Source organism: Dermochelys coriacea, chromosome 5 (genome assembly GCF_009764565.3).
Source record: "Dermochelys coriacea isolate rDerCor1 chromosome 5, rDerCor1.pri.v4, whole genome shotgun sequence".
NCBI lineage: Eukaryota > Metazoa > Chordata > Testudines > Dermochelyidae > Dermochelys > Dermochelys coriacea.
The window spans coordinates 847,136-869,121 of record NC_050072.1 but is presented as its reverse complement, the minus strand read 5'-3'; the positions used below and the strand labels follow the sequence as shown (position 1 = coordinate 869,121).

The 21,986-nt window shown below is 55.7% G+C and overlaps 1 protein-coding gene across 5 annotated transcripts; it reads right to left on the bottom strand.

Moving 5' to 3' along the window:
• Positions 1-3,616: 3,616 nt before the first annotated feature.
• Positions 3,617-21,512, bottom strand: RGP1 (RGP1 homolog, RAB6A GEF complex partner 1). Of its 5 annotated transcripts, none has more exons than XM_038401629.2 (9): positions 21,383-21,512; positions 20,558-20,696; positions 8,153-8,289; positions 7,613-7,696; positions 6,506-6,655; positions 6,267-6,413; positions 5,671-5,798; positions 5,208-5,385; positions 3,617-4,889 (listed from the first exon to the last, which is right to left on the bottom strand). In XM_038401629.2, the coding sequence occupies exons 2-9, from the start codon at positions 20,671-20,673 to the stop codon at positions 4,666-4,668; spliced, it is 1,164 nt and encodes a 387-aa protein (XP_038257557.1). In that variant the 5' UTR covers positions 20,674-20,696; positions 21,383-21,512; the 3' UTR covers positions 3,617-4,665. The 5 variants fall into 5 exon arrangements, with proteins under 5 accessions (XP_038257557.1, XP_038257559.1, XP_038257558.1 ...); XM_038401631.2 differs by having other exon boundaries at positions 20,558-20,702; positions 21,383-21,500; XM_038401630.2 differs by having other exon boundaries at positions 21,379-21,464.
• Positions 21,513-21,986: the final 474 nt, after the last annotated feature.

Genomic DNA, 21,986 nt, shown 5'->3' with positions numbered 1-21,986 from the left:
AGGTGGCCCAGGTAGCGAAGGGAAAGAGGAGGTCACAGCTCCCTGCAGGTGAGCGGAGTGCTGGGGCCGTGCCGAGGGGTGCTAGTGAGCCGGAGTGACGCATGTCTGCACCTGGCCCAGGGCCTCACTGCATCTCACCACACAAGAGGAAGTGGCACAGAGGCTTGCCCAGAACGCAAATGGGTGGAAACGTGTCTGCTCACGGCTGCCGGGGCTTCTCGGCCTGGTCCTGGAGCCCAGGCATGAGTGTGGGGCGGGAGTTACTGGTTATCTTCAGCGGCATAGGGCTGGTGGAGTGGCCCTGGGGTCCTTTCTCACTTCGGGGGCAGGTGGGGGACCTGGGGTCACTCACCCACCCCCTTTCTTACATCGGGGGCAGGTGGGGGACCTGGGGTCGCTCCCCCAGCCCCTTTCTCACATTGGGGGCAGGTGGGGGACCTGGGGTCGTTCCCCCACCCCCTTTCTTACATCAGGGGCAGGTGGGGGACCTAGGGTCACTCCCCCAGCTCCTTTCCCATATTGCGGAGCAGGCTGGGGAACCTGGGGTCACTCCCCCACCCCCTTTCTCACATCAGGGGCAGGCAATGGGGTCCTGGGGTCACTCTCCCAGCCCTTCCTTTCTCATGGCAGAGAGAAGGCAGCAGGCCTGGAGGTCCCCAGCCTGTTCTCACATTGCAGAGCAGCTGGGGGGTCCTGGGTCATGCTCTGGGCGGGCAGGGTCATGTACGCTCACTGGGGCCGGTTTCCTTGCAGCTCCCTGTCACTATGAGGGGAAGCAGTTCACCCTGGGAGAATCCTGGCTCAGCACCACTTGCCTGCTCTGCACCTGCCTCCATCCCATCGGCGTGGGCTGCTGTGAGATGTAAGTGGGGACGTGCCGGGGAGGGTCGCTGCTGTGGTTACTTCTATTGTGGGTGCCCCAGAAGCCCTGGTCAGGGATCAGCCCCTGGTGGCGGGGGCCGTGCATGCGGAACAAGCGCCAGTCTGTGCATGTGACAAGCAAACAGGCCACACTGCGGTGCAAGCCGGAGCATCAGCACCCTGCACCCAGCTTGCGCAAGGGGCTGCAGGGCCATGTTGGGGACCTATGTGGGGGCTGGGGCCTACAGGGAATGGAAATGGCATCTCCCTTGTGCTGCCATAGCTGCACTCCAAAGCAGACAGCTGCACCCCACTTGCGCTGGGAGGCCGAGTCAGAGGAGGCCGGGGGAGGTAAGACCGGGACATTGTTGGGCTGGGCTGTGCTCAGGGCTGGCGAGGGGTCCGGAGCCTGGGAGAAGTATCACCGGCACAGGAGATCCAGAGAGAGGCTGTCTTGTGGGGTAGCCGGGAGGCGCAGGAGCTGGGCTAGGCCATGGCCAGGCCTGGGGGAGGGAAGCATTTCCCATTTACCTTACAGGTGAGTCAGTGGAATGCACTAAAGGAGCTACTTGGCCCGGCCTGTGATTCCTCCCGATGCCCCATAGGGTCTGGGCTTTCCAGGCAGCTTCCCCCTTCCTGCAGAATGGCTGCAGACAAAGCACCCCTCTCCCTTCTCTCCTGTCCAGCACCCAGCACCCCATCGATTTTCCAGACTGGTGCATGGCCCACTACGACTCGCAGACCTGCCAGATTTCGGTGGTGCAGAGAGCCAACCCCAGCCTGCCTTGTGTGAACAGCATGGAGCACGAGTGGGGCTCGGCTGGCACCCCGGAGCCAACGATCAACAAGGTGCTAGAGACGCGGCTGAGCAGGTAGAGGTGGGGACATGCCTCCTCCACCCTCGTCCAGCACGAACCGCCACCGCCCCAACACAATTCTTGCATGTTCCGTCCCTGCACACGTCTTGTGAGACGCCACTGCAGCCGCCTTCCAGGGAAACCACTCGCCGCCCAATATTGGAATAACTAAGTTAATATTTACAACCTAGCATTGCCTTGCCCCGGCTTTGCCTTTGCCTTCAGCTTCCTGAACCAAACCAGGGCTCCCCCCCGTGCCCCAGTGCATGCTCCACACACATGCAGGGAGGTCCCGGCAGAGACGGGGGAGGGGGCAACTGGGGGCAGTGGACGAGCCCCTTGCTCCCTTTTTCAAAACCCAGCCAAAACACCTCTGAGGAAAGCCTGAAGCAGGGGACGCTTGTCTGAGTGCCCTGGATCTGTGAGCTCAGCCAGTGCAATACCCTCAGTGCTCTGTGGGCACCAAGCAGAGCAGGGAGGAGTCCAGGATGCCTTCCTGGGGGCTGGGCTGGGCTGGGCAGCCGAGCCGGGCTCCCTCCAGGCACGCAGCCCTGCAGGGACCAGGCAAGCCGATTTAAGGCTGCCAAGGTGGCAGAGAGCTGCTTTTCTAATATCTCCCCGTAGAAAGGATCGAATTTGCACAGCACTGTGGCAGCCTCCGTCTCTCCCTGCATCACCTAGGAACTGCACCCTGGGCATCCCCCTGCCGCTGGCCAGCAGTCCTAGTGCAGGGCAGTGACACAGGGCCAGCGAGTGCTGTGGAGGCCCGGGCCCTTTGCACGTACCCGTCCTGCTTGCAAAGTCACTGCACTTCCCCTGCCGGCCCCTTTGCCTTTTGGTGAAGTGGGTGAGGCTCTGTCCTGCCATTGAGGTGTGGGGGCAAAAGCCTCCTCTGGAACCACTGCAGCCCCTGCACCCACAGCTCCCTGGGGAGGAAGAAGCCCGCCTGCACCACGTGCCGCCCCCCCCAGCCCTTGTGGCAGTAGAGCTTAGCCCGGAGGCAGCCGTGTGCTGGGGGCACAGGGTGCACCAGGCCATTCCTAGGAGAGGCTCTGCCTCTGGCAGAGCAGGGAGTCTGGCCCTCTTGGGCGAGAGCGAGCAGATGGGAAGTGTGTGAGCCCAGGAGCCCTGCTGAGGCTCAGTGAGCTGAAGCGACCTGAACGCCGGCTGTGAGCTGGCTGCCCCAGCAGCCTGGCCCAGCCAGCACCGCATCTATGTTGTGCAGAACCTTGTGTAGATGTTTCTGTTCTTGCAATAAAAGTCTGAATTAAATCCCACGAGGGCTCTGGCCAGTGACTGTCTGGGGGAGGGGGACAGCTCCCAGTAGCAGGAAAGGGCCCCATATCACACCCCCTGCACAGAGCACATGCTGCACCTCCAATGAGGGACAGGCCGGGCCACACTCAGCAGCACCGGGGCCGTTTGCTCAGAGCCAGGATGGGACGTGGCAGGAATGGCCTGACGGACAGCAAGGAAGCACCCCGCCACCAGGCAGGGGCAGTACAGAGATCCGTCCCCCCCAGCACAGGGCAGGGCTAGGGCAGTGACAGGGATCCCCCCCCACACCTCCCCAAGGGCTGGGGCAGTTACAGGAATCCATCCCCCCAGGGCAGAGCTAGGGCTGCTACAGGGACTCCCTCCCGCAGCACAGGACAGGGCTAGGGCAGTTACAGGAATCCCCCCACCCCTGGGCTGGGACAGTTACAGAGATCTGTCCCGCCCACAGGGCAGAGCTAGGGCTGCTACAGGGACCCCCCTCCCCCAGCACAGGACAGGGCTAGAGCAGTTACAGGCCCCCCACACAGGACAGAGCTAGGGCTGTTACAGGAACCTCCCCCCACCCCGTCCTGCGCAGAGCAGAGCCAGGGCTGCTGTAAGGACCCGTGAAGGCTGTGGGCTGGGCACTCAGGTGTTTATTCATTTGCACACACAGAGCAGACACTGGGGAGAGAACTCAGGAGCCTGGAGGGGTCGGGTCTGGCCCCAGTCAATCCCAGCACTTTGAGCACAGCACTGGGTGCCTCAGGACTTCAGTGAAGCTGCTGCCTGCCCTGATGGGAGGGGCTCTCCCCGGGTGCAGGTCGATGGGACCCAGCGCTGCCAGCACCCAGGGGTAGATGGGTGTGACAGCATCACTCGGCGGGCAGTGGGGGATTTCACTCCCCGAGCAATGGAGTTACACTGACTGGCCCAGCCCAGAAGCAGGGAGAGAAGAGGCAGCACTCATCCGCCCTAGGGAGAGCAGGGCCAAGAACGCAGCCTCCGGGCCAGGATCTCCTTGCTCCCAGCTCAGGTGGGGATGGCAGCCTGCCTGCACCTTGGTCTAAGGTCCTGGAGCAGCAGCACCTGCCCCTGCCTCCGTGGGACCCTGGCCTCTCCCTGGAGAAGCCAGTCACATGCAGGAGCTCAGCTTGGGCGTGCAGGGCACTTGCCTCCCCTCTGCTGGGGTTGTCCCAGGCCGGGGGCTGACTCTACCAGAGGGGACTGCAGTTCACATGCGGGATGGACACGTCCCAGGGCAGTCACAGGCTGGAGGGCTGTCGCTCCCAGCGAGGGCACTGGACATGTGTCAGCTGGAAATGGGGTCCTCCCCGTGGTGGGGGGGAGATCCCAGCGGGAATGGACGTGGGCTTCCTAGGAGACTGGTGCAGGTAGTCACTGGAAGGGCAACCTTCTCCCTTCCCTGGGCTGGGCACAAGGCCCCACACTGGGGAGAAAGCAGCCAGGCCGCGCACTGCTAGTCAGCTCCCTTACAGAGAGCACTGGGGTTCCTGTGCACGCCCAGGGGACCAGGAGCCTGGCTCCCGACCCAGAGACGCAGCTCAGGAAGGAGAGGCCAGCTAGTGCTGGGCACAGAGCGTTGTCTCTCACACAAGCAGGGCTGCCAGGCATCCCTAGCAGGTGGCATGAATGGCGCCCCAGGCTCCCACCTAGGTCCTGCCCCAGCTCAGATAGTGATGGAGTTTGTGCTGGAGAACTGGGACACATAGGAGGCCAGGACAGGATTGGTCGGCAGGACTTTGATGGGCAGGTCCCAGCTGAAGGTATCCACTTCGATTTGCTCCACCCCAGTCCAGGTGATGGTTTCCGATGGATTCTCAGGGACCGTGTGGGCCTCCCCCAAGTCCCGGGAGGTCACGAACTCAAAGTGCAGCCTCCACTTCAGAGACACTGTGGGTGAAAGAAGGGTCAGAGGCTGCAAGCACAACGGCACCTGGAGGGCACGGCAGGGGGTCCCCGCTCAGCAGCCACATTAGCTCTGGCCAGCTTGGTGAAGGGGTCCCCCTTTCTAGGAGGGCAGCGACCACCCAGCACCGGCACAGCTGCATCCTCTCTGGCGCCTGTCTCTGACGGGGGTGTGCCAGCACAGGGCAGGGCAGGAGTCTGAGCAGGCAGGGGTGGGAGCCTTTGGGGATGGCAGTGGGGTGATGCCAACCCCCCCAGCCTACCCCAGCAGCGAGCGCCAGCAGCTCCCTCCCGAGCACTCACCGATATTGGTGGTGAAGCCAGGCGTGGAGCTCAGTGGGACGGGGAGGCTGAAGCTGCTCCTGGCTGTATGCAGACAGGATTCCTGGTGGCGGGCGTGTGTGCTGTAGGAGATGGGCTGCCCACGCCGCCGCTGGAACTCCTCCTGGATGCTCTCCTCTGTCTGCAGGCTCACCGAGTACTGGGGAGCAGGCACACACATGAGGGAGGGCAAAGCGCCCTGGCTTTCAGAGACCGCTGCGCGATCCCAGCTGAGAGCTCAGCAGAAGGCTCTGGGGGGCCTAGCTCTGAATAGCTGGTAGCACCCCCCCCCAACCAAACCCACCAGGAAGCCCAAGGCAGGACCCTGGACTGCCCAGAAGCGCCCAAAGCAGCCCAGTGTCTGCACCACTGCTGCTAGCCCACCTGCCCAGACAATGAGACAGGCTGCCTTCCCGCATGGCCGGGAAGCAGGAGCTGCACTCACCTGCAGACAGGGGATGTCCCCTTCCGAGAAGTTAAACGTCCCGAGGATGTCTTCTCCAATCTTATAGACAGTCTTAAAGATCCCGAACTTGCCCACCTTCCCCCGGGTGTTGCTGATATTATACACATCTGTGGAGAAAGGAGACAGGCAGATGAGCCAGGACTACTGCTACTCCCCACCTGGAACAAAGCCCCATCCCAAGAGTGTGGCTGTGCCCCTGAAAGACAGGACTCCCGCCGAGGACAGCTCTCGGGGAGCATCAGGGACCCCTCAGCACACTCACTGTGCATGCTAGTTACAGCAGGGCCCTGGCTGGCTATGGACAGAGATGCTTTGATCTGTTAGGGCCTTTACACAGGCAGGGCAGCGTGGGGCAGCTGTCAGAACATCAGGGCTCCGGACATGCAGTGAGGCTGCTGGATTGGCTAGTAAGAAAGATCTGCAGAGCTGCTGCTGAGGAATCCAGAGAGCTGGGAATGGGAGACAAATAGGCAACAGTGCGCACGCCGGCTGGGGACAGGGCAGAGATCACAAAGACCAGGCGCGTGCTGGAAGGGGCCGGGAGGGACGGTAAGATCAGGTGGGGAACAACCTACGTAGGCTGCGCCGGGAGGTGGCTGCCATCAGCAGCTCCGTGGCCAGGTCCGCCAGCCGGGAGTCTTTTTTCACCCCCTCCTCCTCCTCCAGGAAGGGGTTTGAGGGGGCGACCACTTCGTCCTGGGGGAACTGATAATCTTTGAGCCCTGGGGAGAGAGCGCAGAAAGGGTCACAGCCTGGCAGTGGGCTGGGCATGCCCCGCCCTGCCCTGCCGGGAGAGTGCCACAGCAGGCCTTACCGTGCAGCACCAGCACACGGAAGGGTACCCGCAGCAGCTTGATGGGAGAGTTCACCCGCTGGCAGCCGATGGTCAGCTTGTACACATACTTCACTGACTGCCCCCGGAAGGAGGGCGGCCCGTCCACAGGCAGCGTCTCGCAGTACGAGTCTGAAACGAGCGGGGCAGGGCTTACTGTCTGTGGGTCTTACAATGGAAAGAGTTGAGCAACCTTATCTGTGGGTGCCACTACCAGCTCGGCCTATACTCCACACAACACTTCCCTATAGTTTCCCCTCAAGAACGCCCGAGCCTCACAAGCATGAGGGAATTATCCTCACAGTGCCCCTACCTGGGACACAGAGATGTACTATCACCCCTGTTTCACAGATGGGGACCCGAGGCGTAGTGGGGTTAGGTGAATTGGTGGTAATGGGCGACTTTAACTACCCAGACATCTGTGGAAAAGTACCACAGCAAACCCTAACATTCCCAGTAAGCTCTTGGAATGCACTGGGGACAACTTGTTGTTTCAGAAAGTGGAGGGAGTAACCAGGGGGACAGCTATTTTAGACTTCATTCTGACCAGCAGGGAGGAACTGGCTGTGAATCTGAAGGTGGAAGGCAACGGGAGAAAGGGACCAGCACATTACAGATTTCATGATTCCAAGGAAAGAAATGAGTGAGAGCAGTAGAATAAGGACAATAAATTTCACAAAAGCCGACCTTAACAGACTCAGAGAACTGGTAGGTAAGGTCCAAGGGAAGAAAATCTAAAGGACTAAGGAGTTCAGGACAGCTGGTGTTTCTCAAGGAGGCAATAGTAAATGTACAACTGCAAACTAGACCAATGTGAAGGAAACGTAGGAGATTAGTAAGAAGCCAATATGGCTCCATCGGCAGTTCTTTAATGACCTGAAAATCAAAAAGGAATCCTACAAGAAGTGGAAGCCTGGATGAATTGCTTAGGAGGTGTATAAAAGAACAGCACAAGCTTACAGGCATAAAATCAGGAAGGCTGAGGAACTAAATGAGTTACACCTAGCCAGGGAGATACATGTAGCCAGGGAGATAAATGCACCGTGAAACAAGCCCCTCTCCCCCGAGGGAAGAGAACACAGTCCTTACAGGATTTCGACTCTCCGGGATCCAGGCGCAAGTCACAAAAGAGAATCTTTGGGGGTGTAGACAGGATGCACTGACCCCGCTCTCCTAAAAGGTAAAGAACAATACTTGCTGCACAGGACCAGAGCACCAGGTGCAACCAGCCCAGTGTCCCTCCACCCCCGCTATGTCCCTCCCAGACAGCGCTCAGTGCAGGAGGCATCCTTGCCCAACTGCCTGTCACCCGAGAGAGGTGACTGCTAGAGCATCTGATGTGCCCTGGAGCCGCAGGCCTGACAGCTCCGAGAGTTTAATCCTAGCTGGGCTCACTGCTTTTCTGAATCTCACTGTTTGGGGCCGAAGGTGGGAAATAGGGATTCTCTGCCCTGCATCTCAGCATGCTACGGAGCAGCCCCCCAAGCTCTCTCGGTACCAGTCACTATTTTATCTCTTCTCAGTATTACTCTCTTACTCCAAGTCCCTGCTGCATCCCCTCACACGGGCACCCTTCCCCCCGACACACACCCTGAGGCCCAGCATAACAGAGGCCAGGCCAGCACTCACCTCTGTTGGGGACAAACACTGTCTCATTCTCAGCCTGCACATCGTGTTTGCTGTCATCCGAGGGAGGCAGCGCCACCCGGTTCTCGCTGGCATGAAACTGGCAGTGAATCTGGGCGCTGGCCCATGCCAATATCTCACTGGGTGCAGAGGAGAGAGACAAGCAGTGAGACATGGGGGGACATAGCCCAGCAGACACCAAGTCAGGCAACACACCCAGAAGGGAGGACACAAGGGGAATCACTCTGCTCCCCATGACATCACATGCCCCAGAACCCTCCTTGCTGCACTTCTCCAGCTGCGGGTGCTGAGCCCAGGCTCAGGACAGCACCTAACATATAAAACCTAAATGGTTTGGGAGATGCCTCTCCCCATGCCATAGGATTCTGCCACAGCTCTGTCCAGCAGACCCCCAAACTGCAGCCCCCTTAGTCCAGGTGCTGCTAACGGGAAAATTCTTTATTAGACTTTGTCCTACCAGATAAAGAGCAACTGATCACAGAACTAAAAGTTAATGGTAGTTTAGGTACAAGTCATCATAACTTGCTCACATTTATAATGTGCAAGCAGAATAAAGTCCAGACCCATAATATATATACTTGGTCTTTTAACAGGGCCAATTTCACAAAGCTGAAAACAATTAGAAGCTAAATCAGCTATTGCGAATAACTGAATCAGAAAAATTTGAGTGATAATTAGGGATCATTTAAGAATACCTAAGTAGAGGCCCAAAAAGCTTCCCACAACTGAGGAAGACCACCATGCTGGTTAAAAAACTGACCTGGTTTAGAGAGGAAGCTAAGGATAGCTATAAAAAATTAAATAGTAATATATTACAAATGGAAGAAAGGGAAAGTTGATAGTAATGAATTTAAATCAGAAAGTAGGAATTGTAGAAAATTGACAAGGGAAGCAAAGGGACACAAGGAGTAATCTATGGCTGGCAGAGTTAAGGACAATTATTAGGAACAAAAAGCATCATCACAATGGTATTGGTTCATTACTCGATGGAAATGGTAGAGTTATGAATTATACCACAGAAAAGGCAGACGTGTTCAATACATATTTCTGTTCTTTATTTGGGGTAAAAAAGATGATATAGTCTCATTATATGAGCAAAAACAACGAGGAGTCCTTGTGGCACCTTAGAGACTAACAAATTTATTTGGGCATAAGCTTTCATGGGCTAGAACCCACTTCATCAGATGCATGGAGTGGAAAATACAGGAGCAGGTATAAATACATGAAAAGATGTGAATTGCCTTACCAAGTAGGAGGTCAGTCCAATGAGACAATTAAATTAACAGTAGGATACCAAGGGAGGAAAAATCACTTTTGTAGTGGTAACGAGAGTGGCCCATTTCAAACAGTTGACAAGAAGATGTGAGTAACAGTAGGGGGAAATTAGTACGGGGGAAATTAAGTTTTGTAATGACCCAACCACTCCCAGTCTTTATTCAGACCTAATTTGATAGTGTACAGTTTGCAAATTAATTCCAGTTCTGCAGTTTCATGTTGGAGTCTGTTTTTAAAGTTTTTTTGTTGAAGAATTGCCACTTTTAGGTCTGTTATTGAGTGACCAGGGAGATTGAAGTGTTCTCCTACTGGTTTTTGTATATTATAATTCCTGATGTCAGATTTGTGTCCATTTATTCTTTTGCGTAGAGACTGTCCGGTTTGGCCAATGTACATGGCAGAGGGGCATTGCTGGCACATGATGGCATACTGCAGCATTGTGATATTTTGTCTTATTTTGTATCCCTTTCTGAATAGTTCCTAATACTGTTAGCCCTTTTGGCTGCTGCTGCATATACAGCTGAAGTTTTCAGAGACTATCCACGGTGACTCCAAGATCTCTTTCTTGAGAGGTAACAGCTAATTTAGACCCCCATCATCACACACATATAGTTGAGATTATGTTTTCCAATGTATGTTACTTTGGATTTATCAAAGCTGAATGTCATCTGCCATTTTGTTGCCCAGTCACCCAGTTTCGTGAGATCCCCTATAACTCTTTACAGTCAGCTTTGGACTTAACTATCTTGAATACTTTGAACTTACTAAGGGCCACAGTGGAGTCTTCATCACCGACAATGTTTAAATGAAGATGGGATGTTTTTCTAAAAGATCTGCTCTGGGAATTCCGTTGGCAAGTTCTACAGCCCGTGTTGTGCAGGGGGTCAGACCGATCCTAGGACCCGTGCTGTGCAGGGGGTCAGGCCGGTCCTGGGGCCAGCATTAGCTGGGGTGGGGAGAGGGGTCAGACTGACTGATCACAATTGTCCTTTCTGGCCTTGGAATCTAGGAATGGCAGTGGGGATACTGTGACTTGGGGACTTGCTCCCCCCATGCTCAAATCAGGCTGTAGATTCTGCCCGCCAGCTCTCACAGCAAGACTTGCTCCAGGGTCAGCCTTCTGCAGAGGGCTGAGAGATGTGCAAAGCTCTCTATTTATTAGCAGTGCTCAGTAGTGTCTGGGGCCACAGACAGGATCAGAGCCCCAGTGTGCTGGGTGCTGCCCAGAGACAAGGTGAGTCAGCCATTGCCCTGAAGAGCTGGGAGCCGACACAGTTCTGCAGAAAAGGACCTGGGGATTACAGTGGACGAGAAGCTGCGTATGAGTCAGCAGTGTGCCCTGGTTGCCAAAAAGGCCAATGATTGGGCTGTATTAGTAGGGGCATTGCCAGAATATTGAGGGAAGTGATTATTCCCCTCAATTTGGCACTGGTGAGGCCACACCTGGAGTATTGTATCCAGTTTTGGTCCCACCACTATAGAAGGGATGTGGACAAATTGGAGAGGGTCCAGCGGAGGGCAACAAAAATGATCAGGGGGATGGAGCACATGACTTACAAGGAGAGGCTGAGGGTTATTTAGTCTGCAGAAGAGAAAAGGGAGGGGGGATTTGATAGCAGCCTTCAACTACCTCAAGGGGGTTCCAAAGAGGTTGGAGCTCGGCTGTTCTCAGTGGTGGCAGATGACAGACCAAGGAGCAATGGTCTCAAGTTGCAGTGGGGGAGGTTTAGGTTGGATATTAGGAAACACTATTTCACTAGGAGGGTGGTGAAGCCCTGGAATGGGTTACCTAGAGAGATGGTGGAATCTCCTTCCTTAGAGGTTTTTAAGGCTCACTTGACAAAGCCCTGGCTGGGATGATTTAGTTGGGGTTGGTCCTGCTTTGAGCAGGGTGTTGGACTAGATACTTCCTGAGATCTCTTCCAACCCTAATCTTCTATGATACTATGATAATTCTAAGAGCTCACAGTGTAAACAGACGAAGCAGAGAGGAAGCATTATTATCCCCATTTGACGAAGGGGAAATGAGGCCCAGAGAGATGAAGTGACTTCCCCAGGGTCAGACAGGAAGTCTGTGTCAGAAACAGGAGTGCTCTCTAACGCCTTTGCTGGCTGGTCAGGGGGCAGTGCTCATGCACACTGCCGGGTGAACCACGGTTCTAGTCATACTTAAGAGGTGATGGATACGAATCAAAAGTGACACATACAATATTGTGTTCTGAGGGGTGGCTTAGGACAATGGAGGAGCTCTACAAATGGACCCCCTCTGCGCAGACTAAACTGAAGTTGGAGACAAATGCTCCAGCCTGCTGACCCCAGCTCTCCCAGGACTGACCCCAGGGGAGTCAGGATAGACACACCTCCATTATGTGCACATTAAGGCCAGGAGGCTGTGTCCACCGGGAGGTGAACTCCTCCAGCTGGTTTCCTACCTGGACCAAGACCAGGAAACCCCAGGATGCTGGATTCGGGAAACAGGTGTGTATCTCCATCAGGGATACCTCTGAAAGCTGCATCCACCCTTCTCAGTAAACCCTTCTCTGAACTCCAGGACTGATGGGGAAAACGGGGCCTTTTCTCTTGTGCAGCTGTGTGCTCTGAGCCAAGGCCGCCCTCTCCAGTGCGTGTCACTAGCGCTCCCAAGTGCCTCCCAGACAGCACGTCTGCAGCAGCAGCATTGCGTGCGTCTCTTACACTAGAGCTCAGGCCAGGAGACTCCCCAGGCAGGCCTCTGGGGACCCACACTGGCATGAAGGGTGAAACACAGAGTGCAGGAAAAGATGGACCTTTATTTCTCGGCCCTAGTGACGGGACAAGAATGTGGTAACAAAAGGTTACGCCTGGGTCACATGACAGTGAGCAGCAGCTACTGACCCCATGAGATGCAGTTACTTTTTTTTTTTTTAAATTAAATTCAAACCAAACATAACACCAATGAAAAGCGACATCTGCAAACTAATTCAGCCAACTAACACAGCCCCCAAATGCACGCTGTGCCGCAGCAGGGAGGGGGGGGTGTTGACCTGGGAATGTGGCAAGGGAGTTTCGCTCCCTGCGGATGGGAGACCTGAGAGCCTGTCACCTGAGCCAGGAGAGGGCGGGGGAGGTAACACCTCTGCCCTGGGAATGTGGACAAAAGGCTGCAAGAGAGTGGGTTGGGGGGGGTTAGTTTCACTTTGGTGCTGGGTGGTGGAACGCAGGGAACCCCAGGGCTGGAGTCTAAGCTCCCTGCTCCCCCAGAAGGACTTGACTGAGGGGTCCTGGTTGTACCCCCAAGCTCTGTTTTAGACTGTGTTCCTGTTGTCCAATAAACCTTCCATTTTACTGGCTGGCTGAGAGTCACACGGACTCCCCCACACTCCATGACAACTGGTGGCAAAGGTGGGATCTACTGCACCCCGTGAACGGCACTTCCTGCAGTAAGTGACTAGGGAACAGTAAAACAAAAGGTTTATTGGACAATAGGAACACAGTCTAAAACAGAGCCTCCTTCAGGCCCAGAAAGCCTCCTGGCACTGCTCGGTCCAGACCACCTTGTCTGGCTTCCCCTTCTTGCATAGCTCGGTGATGGGGTGGCTATGGCGCTAAAGCGGGGCACAAACCTTCGGAAGTATCCTGCCAACCTGATAAAGGCTTGGATCTGCTTTTTGATGTGGGGAGCAGGCCAGTCTCTGATCACCTCCACTTTAGCTGGTTCTGGCTTTAAGCGGCCGCTCCCCACCTGATGGCCCAGGTAAGATACTTCAGCCATCCCCACCTTGCACTTCTCCGCTTTTACAGTCAACCCAGCCTCCTGGAGTCGGTCCAGCACTTGTCTAACCTGGGACACATGGTCCTCCCAGGTCTGGCTAAAGACACAGATGTCATGAAATTTCCACCAAATGCATCCGATGAAGTGAGCTGTAGCTCACGAAAGCTTATGCTCAAATAAATTTGTTAGTCTCTAAGGTGCCACAAGTACCCCTTTTCTTTTTGCGAATACAGACTAACACGGCTGCTACTCTGAAAGATGTCATGAATATACGCCACGGCAAAACTCTCCACTTCCCTCAGTAGCTGATCCACCAGGCGCTGGAAGGTGGCCGGTGCTCCCTTGAGGCCGAAAGGCAGGGTCAGGAACTCATAGAGTCCCAGAGGGGTGATAAAGGCCGATTTCAGCCGGGCATCTGCATCCAGCGGCACTTGCTAGCAGCCCTTTGTAAGCTCCATGGTGGTAAGGTATTGAGCTCCTCCCAGTTTGTCTAGGAGCTCGTCAGGCCTGGGCATGGGGTAGGCATCAGATACAGTGATGGCATTGAGCTTCCGATAGTCCACACAGAACCGGATCGACCCGTTCTTTTGGGGACCAGCACCACCGGCGAGGCCCAAGGGCTGGCAGATGGCTGGATCACCCCCAAAGCCAGCATGTCCCTGACTTCTCTTTCCAGGACCTGAGCAGTTTTCCCTGTGACGCGGAAGGGGGAGCATCTTATCAGCGGGTGTGATCCTGTCTGCACCCGGTGGACAGTCAGATTAGTGCGTCCAGGCTAGTTGGAAAACAGCTGTCGGTACGGATGCAGCACCCCCCTGATCTCAGCTTGCTGGGCAGGGGTGAGCTGATCCGAGAGCGGAATTGTTTCCAGGGGGGAACCAGCTCTGGACCCAGGGAATAGATCTACTGAAGGGTCATCTCCCTGCTCCCCCCAATATCCACACACGGCCAACACCACATTCCCTCTGGTATAATATGGCTTCATCATATTCACGTGGTACACCCGGTGGTGGTGCGCCCGGTTCGACAGCTCCACCACATAGTTTACCTCATTTAGCTGCTTGACAACCTTGAAAGGGCCCTCCCAGGCAGCCTGTAGTTTGTTCTTTCTCACGGGATGAGAACCATCACCGGATCCCTGGTGGTGTAGGCGCGGGCCCGCGCCGTGCGGTCATACCAGACCTTCTGTTTCTTCTGGGCTCTGGACAGATTCTCCCTGGCCAGGCCCATGAGTTCAGCAAGTCTCTCTCGCAAGATCAGGACATACTCTACCACTGACTCTCCATCGGGAGTGGCCTTCACCTCCCATTCGTCTCTCATCAGGTCCAGGGGGCCCCTCACCCTCCTGCCATATAACAGTTCGAAAGGTGAAAATCCAGTAGACTCCTGGGGTACCTCCCTGTACGCGAACAGCAAGTGAAGTAAGTACTTGTCCCAATCCTGCGGGTGCTGGTTCATAAAGGTTTTCAGCATCATCTTTAGCGTCCCATTGAACCTCTCCACCAGCCCACTGGACTGGGGGTGATATGCTGAGGCCCAGCTGTGCCGGACCCCACATTTCTCCCACAAGCACTGGAGCAGGGCCGACATGAGGTTGTACCCTTGGTCTGTCAAGACTTCCTTGGGGAACCCCACTCGGCTGAAAATGGTCAGCAGCGCATCTGCCACTGTGTCTGCTTCAATGGAAGCTAAGGGCACTGCCTCGGGGTAGCTGGTGGCAAAATCTACCACCACCAGAATGTATTTCTTCCCCGACCGGGTCGTCTTGCTGAGAGGCCCCACTATGTCCATGGCCACCTTCTGGAAAGGTTCCTCTATGATGGGCAAAGGTCTCAAAGCCGCTTTCCCCTTGTCCCGGGCGTTCCCAACCCTCTGACAGGGGTCACAGGATCGGTAATACTGCCGGACAGTGGTAAAGACCCCAGGCCAGTAAAAGTTCTCTTCCGCCGGATTCCCTGGTGCCCTGAGAGGGGGATGTCATGGGCCAGGTACAGTAGCTTGCGGCGATACTTCTGGGGTACCACCAGCTGCCTCCTGACCCCTCAGGACTCCCCTTCCCTTGGGGGAGCCCATTCTCGGTACAGGAACCTCTTCTCCCACAGGAATCACTCCTGGCAACCTCTCCTCATGGTCCGTACCACACTGACCAGGTCCCTGATCCCACACTGATCGGCCAGGTCCCTGAGCTTCCGCAAGGAGGGATCTTTCTGCAACTCGGCCTGGAACTCAGCAGCTGGGAAAGGGATGGGGCCCGGTTCTCTCTCATTGGCCGGGTCTGAGGCCACAGCCTCTCTGAGCCGTGCCCCTCGGCGCTCCCTCCCCAACAGGGTAGGGTCCTGCGCCTCCGGTGTGGTACCTTCCGCAAGGTCAGGGCACAGTGCCCCTCGCCGGGCACTCCCCGCTCCCTGCTGCGTCACACACGCATCTGGGACAGAGGTCAAGATACTGATCACCTGGCAGTAACGACCTCCCTGAACCTCTGAGGAGTTTGGAGCACATGGTCATTTCTTGTTCTCAGAACACTCCCTTCTGCAGTGACCTGACAGGCTGCTGAGGTGGATCTGCCACCTGGACCCGCTTTTCCTTGAGAGAGGCTGGCTGGGGCATGAGCACAACCACTACGCTCAGTGCTTTGAGTAGCCTTACACAAGCATGGCCAGACTGGGTCAGACCAACGGTCCATCTAGCCCAGTATCCTGCCTGCCGACAGTGGCCAATGCCAAGTGCCCCAGAGAGAATGAACAGAACAGGTGATTATCAAGTGACACATCCCCTGTCGTCCATTCCCAGCATCTAGCAAACGGAGGCCTAGAGATCCTCAAGAAACCAAGCCCTAGAGCTGTCTTTGCTTAGGGTTAGATACCCTCCCTTGCTTTTGCACAACTGACCCTGGGGGAGAGTCTAAGTTCTGACAGTTTTCAGAGTAGCAGCCGTGTTAGTCTGTATTCACAAAAAGAAAAGGAGGACTTGTGGCACCTTAGAGACTAACAAATTTATTTGAGCATAAGCCTTCGTGAGCTACAGCTCACCTCATCGGATACACTCAGTGGAAAATACAGTGGGGAGATTTATATACACAGAGAACATGAAACAATGGGTGTTGTCATACACACTGTAAGGAGAGTGATCACTTAAGATGAGCTATTACCAGCGGGAGGGGAGGAATAAACATGGGGAATAGTTTTACTTTGTGTAATGACCCATCCACTCTCAGTCTCTATTCAAGCCTAAGTTAATTGTATCCGGTTTGCAAATTAATTCCAATTCATCAGTGTCTCATTGGAGTCTGTTTTTAAAGTTTTTTTGTTGAAGGATAGCCACTCTCAGGTCTGTAATCGAGTGACCGGAGAGACTGAAGTGTTCTCCGACTGGTTTTTGAATGTTATAAGTTCTGACAATCAGCTTTGGCATGGATGGTACAGCTGTTGCCTCAGCAGGCTGCTAGTCATTATCTCCTGAGTGTCTGACATTCTCTCCCACTTGCAATGGGGTAACTGCCTTGGTTTGACATTTTATATCATAGTATTTCATCTGTTTTAGTTGCTTGGCCCATTGTGCTTTGTAAGTATAGCAGAATGTCAGTGTTACAAACCCCAGAGTTAAGAACTCGCCAGTCAACCACACACCTCATTCGGAGCTGGAAGTACACAATTAGACAGCAGCTTAGAAGAACGAAAGAAAGAAAGAAAAGCAAATCCAACCCAGTACTGTTAAATATAAACTACTAAAAAATAAAGGGAAAATTCAAAAAAAGATTTAACAAGCTAAGGAAACTGTTTCTGTGTTTGTTTCCTTTATATTCAGATGGTTAAAAGCAGCATTTTCTTTTGGCACAGTCAAGTTTCAAAGCTGTATTAAGTCAATTTTCAGTTGTAAACTTTTGGAAGAACATCCATAATGTTTTGCTCAGAGTTACGAACTTTTCAGAGTTACGAACAACCTCCATCCCCGAGGGGTCATAATGCTGAGGCTCTGCTGGACTTGAGGTGGCAGTCTTTGGCTCAAGACGCTTAGGAGATTCGGGAATTAAGGTTTCTATCCTTCTGTCCACAAGTCTCTAACTGGTGTGCTGGTGATGCTAACAAGCACTGCAAATGCTGTAATAGTCTGCTAGGTATGGCTCCCTTGAATCAACAGAGCTTTTATTCTCTTAATCAAGGTCCTTGCCCTCTGCACTAGCTTTCCTGCTGACCCAGCTGACTGTGCATAGCAGGGTCTTGGCATGGTGTACTTGAATCGGTCTATCAAGCAGAACAGCCACAATGAGCCATTTGTGAATTGTGAGCTGTGACTAAGTGGGAATGTTCTGTAACATTTTTATGAGTCCTATTTGTGCCTCAGGTTCATTGTTCTGCATTGTTACCCTGTGGGTTGGAAGGGACTGTTTGCTCTCAGAGCAGGCTGGGAGATACAGGTGTGGGTATCACCAAGCTGTCTGGGCCCAGGCCCCATCAATGGAGCATTTGAAAAGACAAAGGTAAATCCAATTGCTGGGACATCGACACCCAGAGGGATCGGGATTTCCCACCTCTCAGCAGAGAGGCTGAGCAGCATTCCCCAGCTGGAGAACAAAAGACTGGGGAGGTCTGAGATGGGGGATCAGAGCTGGCAGCTAGGAGGAGCTGGGACTCTCACCTGGAGTCTGACAAAAGAGATCAAAGGAAATGGGTTCCATACAGCTTGGCTGGGCTCTGGGCTGGTCAGACTGGAGGATGCTCTGGCAGTGCTGTGGGAATGTCACTGCAGGTACTGGGCAAGGTACATTCAACCCTGAGGAGTGGACAAGTTTCCATCTGAGTCTGTCTCAGTGGGACTCTGAGTGGAGCTCACAGTAAAGCAGGGGGCTGCAGGCCCAGAGGTCCAGTCTGAGGAGGCAGTGAAGCCAAATGGCTCATAGGCACCGACTCCATGGGTGCTCCGGGGCTGAAGCACCCACAGGGAAAAATTGGTAGGTGCTCTGCACCCACCGGCAGTGCCCCGCCCTGCCTCCTGCCCCAGCTCACCTCCGCCCCTCCTCCCCTGAGTGCACCATGCACCCACTTTTTCCCCCTAGCTCCCAGAACTTGCGCCGTGAAACAGCTGTTTCACGCGGCAAGCACTGGGAGGGAGGGGGAACGCGGCTCACTCGGGGAAGAGGCGGGGCCAGGGCAGGGATTTGGGGAAAGGGTCCAATGGGGCAGGGAGGGGACGGAGTTGGGGCAGGGACTTTGGGGAAGAGGTTGGAATGGGGGCAGGCGGGGTCAGGGGTGCATGACATCCACTGGCGCGGGGAAAGGTGGTGCCTATGGAATGGCTTACCCTGGAGGAAGAATGAGACCGTTAGGGGGTCTGGTACACTGAGAGGGCTCCTCCTAAAGACCGTTCCAAAGCTCGGGGTGTAGCACCAATCATGTGGATTTGTGATATGAGCCATTCTCTCTTATTAATTCACCTGGCATCCCACGGTGAGCAGGATTTACCCTACATTACAGGTTGTGCAGTACCAGCTCAATTTAGAGAAAACTGGAGTGGCAGTTCACCATTAAGTGGCAATCTTTTTCCTGCTTCATTCAAAGAGATTAGCGCCAACCTTGGACCATAAGAACATAAAAATGGCCATACTGGGTCTAGGTGACCAGACAGCAAGTGTGAAAAATCAGGACGGGGGTGGGGGCGTAATAGGAGCCTATATAAGAAAAAGACTCCAAAATCAGGACTGTCCCTGTAAAATCCGGACATCTGGTCACTCTAACTGGGTCAGACCAAAGGTCCATTTAGCCCAGTATCCTGTCTTCCAACAGTGGCCAGTGCCAGGTGCCCCAGAGGGAGTGAACAGGACAGGGAATCATCAAGTGATCCATCCCCTGTCACCCATTCCCAGCGTCTGGCAAACAGAGGCTAGGGATGCCATCCCTGCCCATCCTGGCTCATAGCCATTGATGGACCTAACATGCATGAACTTGTTTAGTTCTTTTTTGAACCCTGTTATAGTCTTGGCCTTCACAACATCCTATGGCAAGGATTTCCACAGGTTGACTGTACGCTGTGTGAAGAAATACTTCCTTCTGTTTGTTTTAAACCTGCTGCCTGTTCATTTCAGTTGGTGACCCCTGGTTCCTGAGTTGTAAGAAGGAGTAAATAACACGTCCTTGTTTACTTTCTCTGCACCAGTCACGATTTTATAGATCTCTGTCATATCGCCCCTTAGTCGGGTCCTTTCCAAGCTGAAAAGTCCGGTCTTATTCATCTTTCCTCATATGGAAGCTGTTCCATACCCTTCATCATTTTTGTTGCCCTTTTCTGTACTTTTTCCAATTCAGATACATCTTTTTTGAGATGGGGAGACCACACCTGCACATAGTATTCAAGATGTGGGCGTACCATGAATTTATATAGAGGTAACATGATATTTTCAGTCTTATCATCTCTCCCTTTCAGAATGACTCTCAACATTCCATCTGCTTCTCTGAATGCCGCTGCACACAAACAACTGCCAGTGTATTTTTTGCAATTTGAGCATAGTTCTGCTGAGTTGTGCTTTCACCCTTGCTTTGGGGGAATCATCTTGCAGAAGGTCAGCCCCAAAACCATGAGCTTGCATCACCCAAGACTTCAGCCCTTTGTCAATCTCAGAGTATTTCAGAACAGGTGCTTCTGACAGTTTTTTCAACTGCCAAAAGCTTTTCTCTCGACACTCGTGGCCATGTCTCCAGGTGGAGTTCTGCGCGAATCATTGTACCGTGACAAATTTGGTATGAATTTGCTCAGAAAAATTAACACGGCTGTGGGACAGTTACGTACATGCAAACTGTATGTGCCCAAGTGTCACTCCCTCCCCAGCCCTTCATCCACGGCTCCTCATGGTGGCGTGCGAGGTCTCTGAGGGCAGGACCCCGGCTGTATGTCTGGGCACTGCTCAGCAGAAGGATGTCCTGATGCCAAGCGGAGCCCCTGGGTGCTCCGGTAAGTAACTATTCTCCTCTCAGTGACCCGGCCGTCCCGGTGGAACCAGCCCTTCAGGTTTAAAAGCCAGTTTAGCTCTGTTCTTCCCCTGTAACCTTGTGTGTCATTTCAATCACTCCAAACTGGGGGTGGGGAGGCCTTACCCCCAGAGACAGATCTTTTGCCTAGTTTATTCCCCTTGGCCAAACTGAGCTGACCCTTCAGGCCTGGTTACTGACTAAGCAGGGGACAGCAAGTCCCAGTTCGGTGGTGCCTGAGCAGAGGGGCCCCCTTGGGTGGGGAAGGCTGTGAGGTGACAAGGCCACAGCATCCCCTCCCTGCCCCCTTCTCCTCCCAGCACCCCGCCATGGCCTCCGCTCTGCTCCGGGGGCCGCTCAGGCTGGGACCCCATCTCCCCTGGGGCTGGCGGGGGCTGGTACCTGCTGGTGGAGGTGGAGGCGGCGGAGAGCGGGTTGGTGAAGACGATCCCACACTCCAGCATCTCCCCGGCCAGGAACACGGGCCCGCGGCTTAGCTGGGCCAGAACCTCGATCATGGCTCCGGCCGCGCTGCCTGCACCTGCAACTGCCCCAGACCCCAGTGAACTCGCACGTCTGCTGGGGGGAGCCCGGAACCCCCCCGTCAGAGACACCCCCGCCCCGCCCCGCCCCTGGGGGGCAGCCCCAGACCCCAGTGAACTCGCACGTCTGCTGGGGGGGAGCCCGGAACCCCCCCGTCAGAGACTCCCCCGCCCCGCCCCGCCCCTGGGGGGCAGCCCCAGACCCCAGTGAACTCGCACGTCTGCTGGGGGGAGCCCGGAACCCCCCCGTCAGAGACACCCCCGCCCCGCCCCGCCCCCACCGCGCCCTGGGGGGCAGCCCCAGACCCCAGTGAACTCGCACGTCTGCTGGGGGGGAGCCCGGAACCCCCCCGTCAGAGACACCCCCGCCCCGCCCCGCCCCGCCCCGCCCCCACCGCGCCCTGGGGGGCAGCCCCAGACCCCAGTGAACTCGCACGTCTGCTGGGGGGGAGCCCGGAACCCCCCCGTCAGAGACACCCCCACCGCGCCCTGGGGGATCTTAAGACCCGCCCCCAAGCCCCGGGGGGGGCAGAGACCCGAACCTCCGCGGGCAGCCGGGCTGGGACCCAGGCGTCCGGGCGGGCCTTCGGCCAAAATGGCAGCCCGGGCTTCCTGCCGCGGGGCCTCCCCCGAGCCCTGCCCCGGCGGACGCCGCCTGCCCCCCACGCGGGCCCCGCTCACCCACTGGCGGGACACAGGGACCCTCGGCCGCGGAGACAGCGACCCCGGCCCGCTCGGGAATCTTCGGCTACGCTCGGAGAGGTTCGGGCTCCGCTCGGCTCCGTTCGGGAATCTTCGGGCCCGCTCGGAGAGGTTCGGGCGCCGCTCGGCTCCGTTCGGGAATCTTCGGGCCCGCTCGGAGAGGTTCGGGCTCCGCTCGGCTCCGTTCGGGAATCTTCGGCTACGCTCGGAGAGGTTCGGGCTCCGCTCGGCTCCGTTCGGGAATCTTCGGCTACGCTCGGAGAGGTTCGGGCGCCGCTCGGCTCCGTTCGGGAATCTTCGGCTACGCTCGGAGAGGTTCGGGCGCCGCTCGGCTCCGTTCGGGAATCTTCGGCTACGCTCGGAGAGGTTCGGGCGCCGCTCGGCTCCGTTCGGGAATCTTCGGCTACGCTCGGAGAGGTTCGGGCGCCGCTCGGCCGGGTTCACCTTCCCGTCCCCGCTCCCCTCGCCGGCCGAGCCGGTTGAGCTTCCGGCCGGTTTCCTCCCGAGTCCCGCCTTCGGGGCCCGCGGAGCTTGCGCGGGGTGAGGCCGGCAGATCAGCGGCGGGCGGACAGACAGACAGCCGTTGG